The sequence below is a fragment of the Carassius auratus genome, chromosome 38 (assembly GCF_003368295.1).
Source record: "Carassius auratus strain Wakin chromosome 38, ASM336829v1, whole genome shotgun sequence".
Lineage (NCBI taxonomy): Eukaryota > Metazoa > Chordata > Actinopteri > Cypriniformes > Cyprinidae > Carassius > Carassius auratus.
The window spans coordinates 8,761,987-8,774,671 of NC_039280.1; the positions used below are offsets into that span (position 1 = coordinate 8,761,987).

The window sequence follows — 12,685 nt, forward strand, 5'->3', positions numbered from 1 at the left end:
GCTGAATTTTCTGCAGCTATTACTTCAGGTTTCAGTTTCACATCATCCTACAGAAATCATTGTAATATTCTAATTTGGTGCTCCAGAAATTTATTATTATTGTTATTATGTTGAAAACAGTTATGTTTCTTAATTTTTTCGGGATTCTTTGATGAATATTAAGTTCGAAAGAACAGCATTTATATATAAAAAATAAAATAAAAATTATATATATATATATATATATATATATATTAATATATATAATATATATTATTATATATATATATATATATATATATATATAGCATGTATTGTTTTGTAGTACTGTCTTTTGATCAGTTTAATATGTCCTTGCAGTTTTTTAGCATTATATAAATATTTAATATTTAATAAATATGGCTTCATTCACCAAAAAAAAAAAAAAGCTTTTTTTTTTGCTAAATAAGTTGTAATGATCTCGTAACACATGCCTTTCTCCATGTGAAAGAGAACGAGTCTAGACAGCGTGACCTTCATGATGGCTTCCCCATGGCCCGTGGGTGAGACAGCCCCAATATTGTTATCTGCATAACCCCCACATCCTGAGAATCAGAAGAAGAAACACAAATCCAGAGTGAGATATTTCCAATGCACACTCACGCTCAGCAAACCACCTGTTTAAGACAATCCCTGATAATATTTGCAGAATAAGGGAGCTGTCTTTTTACATTTTCCCGTATTTACTGACTTACTAAATCAGACAATACCAGCAGTGTCTATTTTCCTGTTTATGCAGCTCTATTACTATCACTGGTGTGTATGTGTGATTCCCTCAGGTTAAAATGTGTCCTGAGAGAATGTGGTGTGGTGAGCTGAGCTGGGGATTAGATCTGTGGTTTGAAATATTAACTCGCAGGCAACAAGCTCTCATGAGCAGCTGAAAATTACACACATTCTTGCATGTCCAAAGGTCAGAGTTCAATCGCTGTCATATGAGTTGCTTCGTTTTTTTTTTGCGTGTGTAATTTTTCAATGTTAAAATACTTTCTTCTATTTCAGTTTAATACACAGAAACAACTATACGTAAAGCCATTTGTTAGTTTGATTTCTTGGAAAGTTTAACACTGGAGTTAATCAGGTTTGGTGCAAACAAATCAAGGCCCCTGACATACATTGCAAAGCAGCAAGTTTGGATTTACCAACACACGCCGTGTCTCCCACACGACCCTCCATTTTATTTAGCATTCCACCAGTGGATGTGGCACAAGCAATGTTCCCGTCATTGATCCACAGCAACTGCACCAACTGTTCCCATCTTGCCCCTAAAACACCCACATGAACAAATGTTTTTAATTTTCTGGTAACAAAGGAATAATTCATCAGAAAGAAGGAAATCAGATAAAGTACATTCATCAGGGCACGCCATGTGTTGTAATTTCTAGACATTTTAAAATGAATGCACCAAATAAGCAAAATTACTGACTTTCCTTTTAAAATGTCCTTTTCAAATAATATGCTTTATTGGTAACATAATGCTCAATTTCATATAGTAAACAAACTGGACCCCTTACTTCATTATATAATAATAAAAGTAATAATAAAGTTGAACTCTTTACTTTCATTGTATTTAATAAATAATAAATGCAGCTTTGCCATCACAGGTAAAATGTTTACAATTTTTTTTTAAATTCTGATAATATTTCACAATGTTATTTTTTTTTACTCATTACAAAAATGCAGCCTTGTTGAACATAAGAGTTGAACGGGATTATTCCAAACTTTTTGATCGGTAGTGTAGCTAATATAATCTTCTGTGTTTCATTGAAGAAAGAAAGTCATACAGGTCTGAAGAAACTGATTGTGAACTTATCCCTTTAACTATTGTTTGCAAGACATTAGGCCCCTCATACCAAAAACTTTATGTCAGCACTTTGTACCACTTTTCATTACATAAAAGTTTACATTTGGCATTCCACAGGGTTGGCATCTGGCTGCAGGTTCTTCTTCCAGCGCATCTTGGCATAGTCCTGTGATCAATGACTCCTCAGGCACTTCCGCTACACCCATGCTTCTGGCAAACTTAGAGGCCCCTTCAGCTGTCAGACACAAGTGTTTTGTCTCCAGAGAAAGGACCAGACATTATTTACATTATTTTAAATGCAAAGTTTTGTAAAATCATCTAAAGACTGCATTTGTTGTATGCAAAAAGCATTCTGAGAGCATATAGCCTAGTATCCCTAGTTATGTGTCTCCAACACTTTTTGTTTTTAATCTTGGTAAACTGTAGATTACTCAAAACCAAATCTCCCATGGTGGTCATGTACAGTAGTTGGGAATGTTATGCATTTTATAACAATACCTTCTCCATGACAAGCCTGGCCAGTTGCACTGGGTTAGCAATTCTTCTGACCGCTGAAACAGCCCCACTATCTAGATTCCTGCCATCCATTACCATCGCATCCATCTCCACTTCCCCCTTCACATTTAGCACTGACCCCTGACCTATGACATATGGGCATAACCTGAGTTTTCTACTCACCCTGGAATGTATTATTAGGTATTAGGTGTGAAGTATGAATATTATGAGTACCTGCATTGAACCTTGGGTTGTTCTCCATCAGGGCCACTGCTTCAACCACAGCATCCATGGCACTTCCTCCCTTCTGGAGGATGGCATACCCAGTCCTGGCTGCCCCTTTACACCAATAGTAGAGAGTTCAGCTCTTTCTTTGGGAACATGACCAGCACCTCCATGCACTACCACTACAGGCAGCATAGCTGTCCACAAATACGTAATTGAGAAGACAAAAGTTAGGGAACGATGCATAAAGCTAAATTCTATACCCATTAGACCCTAAAATGCCATACACATATACATACACTAAGTTTTTCAGATTCTGTGCACGTGCCCACATATGTATACAATTAAAAATGATATTTAACAAGGGTTCCTCACCAGATTAACGGCTAACGACTGGAATATGTAATCACAGATAGCAGAAGTGCAAGCGAAGGAACCTTTAGATGGCGTAACAGAGTCAACAAATAATATGACTGTACACACGTCATCATTACAGCCATTGAGAAAACACCAAAATAAAAGTCCGCTCTTCAACCTATTGCTTAGAAACTGGTCATGCAAACGGACAGAAAAAAAAACAAACAAACAAAAACAACAAAGTGGGCCTATAACATGCAAAACACCGACCTTATATTGCAACCAACACGATGCAACGGTTTAATGTCTGAGATAAAAACTAGGATCAAAATAATCCCATAATGGCACTAAAGAACACCGATTAAATGCATTTTCTCGCTTTAGTACAGATTGAGATATGTTTTATAAGGTGTCCTTGGCTGTTTTAAAACGCGCTATTAAAAATGTATTATTATTATTATTATTATTGATATTATTATTATTATTATTATTAATTTATTTATTTAATTGCTTATTTTAGACGCCTAGCCTACATTAATAAAATGCATTAAAAGCATTTAATTCCCAATTCATTATTTAATTACTGTACATGGCCTACGTATTTATGGTATAAGTTTATATTACGTTGTTTAAAAATATCTTCACATTCAGTATTTTTTCAAATTTGGACAACACACTGTAAAAGTGTTGTTTCACCTTAGAAAAAAATGAAATGCTGCCTGTGAAGTGTAGCTAATGTTAGTTGTAAACTGAAAACTTGAATATTTGTGTTGTCTCAGGTTTAATTCAGAAAAGTGAGCCTATTCTAAATTCTTTAAACTGTGGTAACTAATTGCAACAGTCATATTTTACATGGTTAATATTAACTAGTTTTAGTTGTACACAATTTGTTCCTTTCCGTTATGTTAATGATTTAAATGGCAGCGAGGCACTTTTTGCAAATTGGGACATTCCATGAAAAGGATAGGTAGGTAAAATTAGATGAATTATTATCCCATATTAAATCACAATAGCAAATTACCCTCACATTTCACCGTTTTAAGATGCTTTGCCTTAGAAGATATAGTCATTTTACTTTTACACGTGTTTGTGCAAATGTACGAAATTAAACGTTGTTTTAAAGATAAAAAATTATGATGAAGATGATGATTTGTGCAATAGCTTACATTGTGGGTCAAAATAATACATTTTTCTTTTATGCCAAAAATCCGGATATTAAGTAAAGATCATGTTCCCAGAAGATGTTTTGTAAATGTAACATAAACAATTTTTTTATTAGTATTATGCGTTGCTAAGAACTTAATTTGGACAACTTTAAATTCGATTTTCTCAGTATTTTTCAGATTTTCAAAAAGTTGTATCTCAGCCAAATATTGTCCTATTCTAACAAACCATATGCTACATCAAAGGGAAGTTTTTTTATTCAGCTTCCATATTATGTATAAATCTCAATAAAAAAAGACCCTTATGGTTGTGTGGTGCAGGGATACATTTCTAAGTGAAGTTAGTCGTTTACAGCAAGTCAGTGTTTAAGTGTGGATTATTATCTAGGCTATATTTTAGCCACTCATCTGTTGCGTGCTGAATTTGTACTTGCCACGCGCTCAGCGAGTCATGCTTGGTGAACCTGTGCGTCACCCGCGGGCTGTGATTGGAGAACGAAAATGGGATGCTGTGCGCGTTTGCGGCGAGCTCCCATTCTCAAATGAGAGTGCGCGCGGCGCGGCCGTCTCCAAGAGGCGTGCGCGCGCTCGACGGGCTGCGGTCCCATTGACTATTCCGTCTCCCTGACAGCGGCAGCATCAGCAGCGCGAGCTCGGAAAACAGAGCGCCGCGCGGACTCCGCCTTTGCTCCCATCATCCCACCCGAGATCCAGAGCTCCGAGGCGGCTTCAGCAGCAAGCCCAAGACCCCCTCGTCGACTCGCACTTCTCCTCCTGATCAGATATGGACTACCCTTAACTGGACCTGGAGGGGAGAGGCAGGCGGGCGGGCGGGGGGTGGGGGGGAGAGAGACAGGAGAAAAAGCCGTATAGGAAGAGAAGCACAACCGTGGGTGCCCGCCGCAACGATGAACGGTTCGCCACGCTCACGACAACCGCAGATAAGCCATCGAACTATGTCCTGAATAGCGGTTTAGATAGCTGGGATTGTGCACCGACCATACAGGGGTAAAATATGTCCGCCTCGGTGGGGCCCCGCGGCGGCCCTCGCCCACCCACAGCGCAGAGCTCCATGCCCGATCTACCGGACCTCAGTCACCTCACAGAGGAGGAGAGGAAAATTATTATGGCTGTGATGATTCGGCAGAAGGAGGAAGAGGCAAAGGATGAGGCCATGCTCAAGTAAGACATCACGCTTCATAGGGAGCCTGCCTGTAGTATTTGTGCTGCTTCTGGAGACCAAAAGGCAAACAGCTTGTGATGGTTTCTGTAGGTGCATCTGTTTGCAATAGCCTACTAATAAAGCCATCAGGCTGTACGCCTGCACCTGAGGTCCTGTGTGTGTGTGTGTGTGTGTGTATGTGTGTGGGTGAGTCTGGCCATGTATGTCCGCTTTCTCCATCCTTTTGGGTACCTGTCATAAATGAGCAACCCCTTGTGTATTCATACACATCCATATGAAACCAGCTTGTGTAGTGAAAGGCCAGGTGACCGGACACAGGTGTAGCTGTTAAAGAGAGAGGGGTGTGTCGACATGGAAGAACTAGATATCCACAGCTCCATACATCCTGCTGTTTTATACCTCACTCTGTGATGGATTAGTTTCGGACAGAACACGTTCATGTCACATTATTAGTTCATTTATTCGACACATAATGCATTTTGTTTTTAAATAGGTTAGTGAACATTTTCCGCACTATTCACCACCAGTGTCAGGATTCCTGCCTGGTCACGACAATATTTCCGTGCCTCGTCATCACGATCGTCAGGATCCTTAACCCATTCATTGAAATCTTCCCTGATTGTAGAGTGAGCATCTCTCACAGCTTGAGTAGAAGCATCAGTCATAGCTTTATATTTTCCTCATCTGTTTCTTTTCTTTTCTTTTTAGATCCTCTTGTAATAATAACTTCATATGTATAGCAACAGTATTCAGCTCAAAGATTTACACTAAAAAAAAAAATAAAAAAATAAAAATAAAAAGCCTTTATAAACACCAAGTACTTTAAATGCAAACCATAAAAATAAGAGATCTTTTTATGACAGGCACTTGTCAGCAGTTTACACGAAGGATGGTTTATAAAGTTTTATTCTGAATGGCCATTTGTGGTTCTTCATTGCTGTTATGAAGACTGTGAAGATGTTTCTTGGCTTCCTGTCCACCTGCCATTTAGAAGCCATCATTGCTTATATTACATTAGTTGTTGGCCACCTTGAGATTTGAAATCAGATTTATGCATCTTAAATTGGTTTACTGAGCAGCTACAATCAATAACTTATTGTCCTATATTACTCATAGGAAATAATCATGCAGTTATTTAATTTCTCAGTTTTTGTACATTGCTACTAAACTCTTCTGAAAGAGAAATAAATGACATTGTTTTTAAATAGTTAAAGGTCACAGGTCAAATTGACTGAATTTAGCCTCAAAGTATTTCTCTTAGAGAGAAGAGACAGATCACCACATAATCTGTGTACTAATCTATGTTAGTGTGCTGATAAACAACATCTCATTTTTCTGACGTGTGTCATGAGATCAATGTTTGAATCGGACAGTTCCTCACTCTCAACTTCTGTCCTGAAGCAGAAGCTAGAGGTCGACCTCACAACGCTTTTGTGGCATTTAGAAATCCAACAATACTGTGCTAGCTTAAAGGCGTAGCTCACCCAAAAATGAAAATTCTGTCATCATTTATTCATTCTTATCTTATTCCAAACCTCTACGACTGACATTTTTCTGTGGAATATAAAATAAGATTTTTTTTTAACTCCTTTATTTATCTTCATTTGTGACCTGCAGACAGAATCTTCATTTTTGGATGATTATTTCTTTAACAATAATATTGCAGAATGGATATGTTTTGTCTTTATAACTCAACCTGCATTTTGTGAAAATGCATATTTGGTGAAAGTTGGTAATACTAGAAAAAGTTTTTTTTTTTTTTTTTTTTTAAAGAAAAAACATATGTAAACGATTTATTTTCTAAAAGATTTACTGTCACTATATAAAATATGTTTGTTCGTTTTAGAGAGGAGAAACCCATACAAGCAAAAACGGTGAACCTGGTCGGAAACAAGAAACCACCTCAGCAGAACGACATCAGGTAAACATCTCAGTCAAGTTTATATGCAGTAAGTTAATAATGGAGTTTGTTGTGAGGTCAAGATTTACCCTCATTGAGGTGCCCTGTGCTGGTATTTTTTTGCAGCTGTTGGGTTTGTAAAGAAACAAAATTGGTGAAGAATCTAAAAATGAGCCTAACATATTGTGCATGCTGTTGTGACATTCTTTAATGCTTTAAATGACCGCTTTATTTATTTCCGATTTTCTTTTTTTACTGCTCATTGTGGTCATGCTGAAACTGCTGAGAGTGGCACTGTGTTGTAAATCAAAATCTCTTTTACAGTTGCATTATTTTTTTTTTCTGCAAAAACACGAAAACAAATCCTGGCACCTGTGGTGGTGCTTTAGAGTGCTGACAGTGTAATATTTATGCTATGTTAAATTATTTATGCACACCAGTATTGCCCTGGTTCTCTCAGCTGAAGAATAAGAGAACTGCGGTGTGGTTTATATCAACAGATAGAGAACATCTCACTCCCACTTGCTTTGCCTGGTCTGTGGAAGGGTCAGAGGATCAGAAAGGTTTAGGATTACAGGGCAAGTTGGCCAAAACACATCTGTTTCTGTGTGGAGTCCCTGGATGTGGTCATTTGTGATGTCATCAGCCTGACCAAGAACTTGCCCCAATAAAGTGCTGGAGTGATCATGTATTTTTGTAAGCCAATGCAGAAGTTAGCATTGCCCTGGTTTCTTTGACAAAAACCCAATAGGATTTTTTTACATTTTGGATTAATGCAGACCAGCAGAAGTTTATGATTATTACACATTTTGTTTATCAAGATAGTCTTTACAAATAAACACAACTTTTATCAATTCTGAAGCGTGAACGTGGAAATATCTTGAACTTGTGTTAACTATAGACCTTATTCAATGAATTTAACTAAAAACATATTTCCAAGGTTTTGGGCTACAAAAATACGTCATCCCTGTAGCACTCTATTGACTCTAACCATTATCATTATTAGCATTGCACCATAAGCATATGCAGAATGTACTTGATCAGTTACACCTACCAGAGACTTCTGGCCTAGAAATGTTGTTGTTGAGCAAGGGATTTAGTAGATGGGGTGTATTTGAGGCAGGTCTATTCTGCTGAAGATCAAACAGAGAGTTGTTCTCAGTGTAATCTTATTCTCTTGAGTCCCACTCCTCCTCTAGCCTGTGCTTCTGGCTTAGACACAAAAACTGACAAAAAGCCTTTAAAAAGAGGAGGAATACATGAATAGATAAATAATTAAATGCAAAGGCATATCACACAGTAGTGGCTTTTAATAGCGCCCTAGTCCATACATTAGCACCCACTGGAGAACAAGCTTTCCGAATCCATTTGCTCTCACCCACCTGCAGGCCTCAGAAGGATGAGCTTGGGCTCATGGGTTGGCATGTGCTAAAGTAAAGCTCCTAATTCTCCGGATCCCACTCAGTTACTCTCTCACTTGTTCAGCCAGTGGCCCGACTGCTGAACTGTGTGTCTTTTCCAGGCATCTGCATACAGATGCTGGAGTGGCTGTGGGTCTGATTGCTGCATGTTTTAAATGACCTACTCAAACTGGGCTGCATGATGCAGTTTACAGTAACTCTAAACCACATTGGCATAATGCTAGCCAGTTAGCAAAAGAGCTAACTTTAAGTAATGCATACTTGAATATTTAATTTTCTGTGTGTTGCAAATTTTTCAGATTTAAATATACCACCAAGGTAACATTATCTCTATAAAATCTCTAGAAGCTTGCATTCTGCAAGTGAACGTCGCTTGATTGTGCCATCCCAAAGATGCACAAAGTCTCTTTTACGGACTTTTAAATTAAATGTTCCCTACTGGTGGAATGACCTTCCCAACTCAATCTGAGCAGCTGAATCCTTAGCCATATTCAAGAATTTGTGTGTGTGTGTGTGTAAAGACCTCGAACACTAGTTTGCTCTATTCTTTTCTATCTGTTTTCTTTTTATTTATTATATTATTTAAAAGCTAATAATTTATTTGTTGAATTTTTTTGTAAAAGAAAAGCAAAATAAACTATACCTTTGCATAATGCTGAAAACCTTATATATTATATTATATATATATTAATAAGGAAACCCAAGGTGAGAAATATTAAAACATAAAAACAATATTGCTGATGAAATAAAATGTATCATGCTTCCAAATATTTATTTATATATCAGTCTTCAGTACCTGGATAGATAGTTAGCACCTATCTGAGGCAAAAAAAAAATTTCTCTGTTTAATAAAAAAAAAAGCTTACTATGCATCAGATAATGAGCACTCTGAAACAAATGTTGTTTGAGTATTATAATTAAATGTATGAATAGGCCCACATAAATATGTCAGCATATCCCGTTTAGAGTTAAATGCTGCTTTGAGAGGTGTGTGTGTGTGTGTGTGTATGTGTGAAGGCTGTGTTTCTTCACAACAAGGAGAGTGGGGAGTCCATCTGTTCCTCCAGTTGGTTAACTGTGCTAGGACACACACACACTCACACACACACCCAAGCTCATTTCCTCACCAGCTCACAGAAATATGCAGTCAACCCGACAGAGACCCCTTACCATGCACTGTAATGATACACCCATCGTTGCGCCGTGGTGTCAGCGACCCAGGCTGTTTAGAGCACAAATGTTTTGCTGGATAATGGGTTTGCTAGGGAAGTAAGACCTTTTAACATAGAAACACATAAAAGTAAGGAGAATTACAGCTGGCATCTGTCGCCATATTGCTGGGGAGTATGTTGCGAGCTGTTTACACAGAAACACGGGGTAGTAGGACTTTCCCAAAGCAGGGTCAGAGGGCACTTTTCTGCAGCTTAGGTTATGTGACACCAACAAAATCTCTCCTGACATACTGGATCTTCTCATGGCAATGCGTGGGACAAACTGGCACAACTGTTAGTTGCTGTTTAGTACATATGTCTATTAATTAGGAAATTATTTAATGCCACCAAACCAATATTTAAATTGAAAGGAGGGTGATTAAATGACTGGAGAGATGAAATGAAGCTTCCCTTGCTGTCTGTCTGATATTTCCAGATCAACTATGTGTCATGATTGTTACCGCCAACCCTCCTGTGAGAAATTGTCCCATGGAGAATGCCAGTGTGTAGCATGTGTAGGCATGCCGGGACATTTTCTTTGCCTGACACCTCCACTCATCTCTTAGTAATTTGATTTCTTACATTGCCTGTCCTCAGAGGAATTGTGTAATCAGTGATAAGATCTTCAGATGCTCGTCAGTTTTGGATATAATTTAAAGGCGAGTCTAGGGCAGGACCTAGGAGAGCTTTTGGAAGTTAATGGAAATGTCTCTAGAAATGTCAGTCCATAATGTTTTTCCAGAATCAATTGAGCTGCCTATTTACAGTAGACTGCATTTAGATGTGCCAAATGTACAATTCTGAGTAACTTGCATGTTGCAATAACTTGCACAACATTGATTGCTGAAGTTTTCTGATTCATTTTTAGCATGTTGATACATGGTTTCTAGGTGGTCGACAGGTCGGTTTCTAAGTGGTTACTGAAAAAACACATCTAATCTCTATGATATATATATATATATATATATATATATATATATATATATATATATATATATATATATATATATATACCCATTTTACAAGCCACAAGATGGCAATTGTACATCCTCTTGCTTAATATGGAGTAATATCACTTTTTTATTGTTACGATGTTACTTATGTAGGCAGTGAACTTATCTCCACTACCTCAGAAGTTTGTTTCTGAAGAATGAGTCATATAAAAAGTGTAGACAATTTGCAAACAAAAACAGACACTAAGCTCCACAACTGTGGTGAACTGTCAGCTTTGAGTCATCTTTTTACTGCGTTCGCTTCTTCTGTTGGTCTTATGTTCTTTTTTTAATTAGCAGAGTCTTCAGTTAGTCAGTCAGTCAGACAGTCAGTCAGTGAAGTGTGGCACCAACACCTGGAGCTTCAGTTACACAGCACTCCCGTGGAGGAATGTGCATCTTAGGCTGTTCTGTAGGCACTGTTCTCTTCTTTTTTTGCTCGGGAGAGTGTCACTTTCCTCAAGCATCATCAGTATTAATCCTGAGCTGGCCAAAAAGCTGTGGCTCTGTGTTCCTTTTGCACCAATGATTTTTTTAATTGCCCAGAGAGAAGATGTGTATGTGTGTGCGCGCTTATCCATCCATGCATTTGTGTAAAAACAGCACAAGCAGATAATGCATGGCTGATTTGAAAGTAATGTCAGTTATATGTTCAGCCGACTGCACATGTGAGGCGATAAGATCAACGGCCATTTTTTTTTGCCCCCTGGGTCGTGTAGATTCCAGAGGGTTTTATGACGACCATGATGTCTTGGATGAAGAGAGTGGGTTGTCTATTTATAGATGTGTTTTGTTTCAATGACATGGCTGCCGTGTGTGCGGATGGGCATATGGATGTTTTTCCCTCTTTTTCTCTCTTTGCTTATTTTCACCAGCCCACATGGGACTGCTCCATCTGAGAGTGGATTCTGTCAGAGATTTACAGTCCGTCTGAGCAGCTTTGCTATTGAAGAGTGTCCTTTGTAGGTTTCACACATCATTCATGCGCTTCTGCCTGGTCAGTCACTTTCACGCAGGGTTACTGCATATTATACAAGATTTATTTCTGGCCCTGCTATTTGATTGCCTGGGATTGCTGATATTTAGACAGTACTGAGATGTTTCGTTGTTATGGTTATTATGCAAGAGATAAAACATTTAGTAAGACATAGAGTTCATTATATGATCCAAATGAAAAAAATAGGGTCATACTCTACTGAATGTAAGTTGCTTTGTATAGACATAAATACATTAAAATGTGCACAAATGTTCAAAAGTTTCAGTTAATTATGATTTTTTTTTTTATAAATGTATTTATTTATTTATTAAGGATGCATTAAATTAATTAAAAGTCACAAAAGATTCCCTTTTCAAATAAATGCTCTTTTTTGAACGTCTATTCATCAAGGAATCCTAAAAATAATTGTGTCAATGTTTCCACAAAAATATTAATGCACAGTTTCCACAATAAGAAAAGTTTCTTGAACACCAAATCAGCGTATTAGAATGATTTCTGAGAATTGTGTGCCACTGAAGACGTAGTAACTGTGGATAATTCAGATTTGCTTTTCCAGGAATAAGTTACATTTGACATTATATTAAATATAAAGTACATATGAATACATAACAAAATAGTTATTTTAAATTGTAATATTTAAAAATGTTACTTTTATTTTTTTAAATATATGTGTATTTTTTACAGTTTTTTTTTTAAATAAAATTTTTGCCTTTTGTATTCACCATAAAGCAAACATCTTAAATCAGATTATTCAGAAATTACCAATAGGACACTTCTCCTCAGAAGTATCACAATTGAATGTCTGTGGCACAAATTTTCAAGATATACACAGAACGTTAAGATTTATTAAAATCCTTAACGCAATGCCTAGAATCATATATAATTTAATGGTTAGTGTAAAAGTTTGTATGTCTGTATG

At 37.3% G+C, this 12,685-nt stretch overlaps 1 protein-coding gene and 1 pseudogene across 2 annotated transcripts in view; one reads left to right on the plus strand and one right to left on the minus strand.

Moving 5' to 3' along the window:
* Positions 1-42: 42 nt before the first annotated feature.
* LOC113057480 (isoaspartyl peptidase/L-asparaginase-like) lies at positions 43-2,737 on the minus strand (annotated as a pseudogene).
* Positions 2,738-4,591: 1,854 nt separating this feature from the next.
* rims1a (regulating synaptic membrane exocytosis 1a) overlaps positions 4,592-12,685 on the plus strand; it is a 68,122-nt gene continuing 60,028 nt past the window's right edge. Inside the window, exons 1-2 of one of the 2 annotated variants that reach the window (XM_026223850.1) lie at positions 4,592-5,244; positions 7,092-7,166. In XM_026223850.1, the coding sequence (XP_026079635.1) occupies positions 5,078-5,244; positions 7,092-7,166 (242 nt within the window). In that variant the 5' untranslated portion in view covers positions 4,592-5,077. The remainder of the gene's footprint in view (positions 5,245-7,091; positions 7,167-12,685) is intronic. The other variant, XM_026223851.1, reaches the window with a different exon arrangement.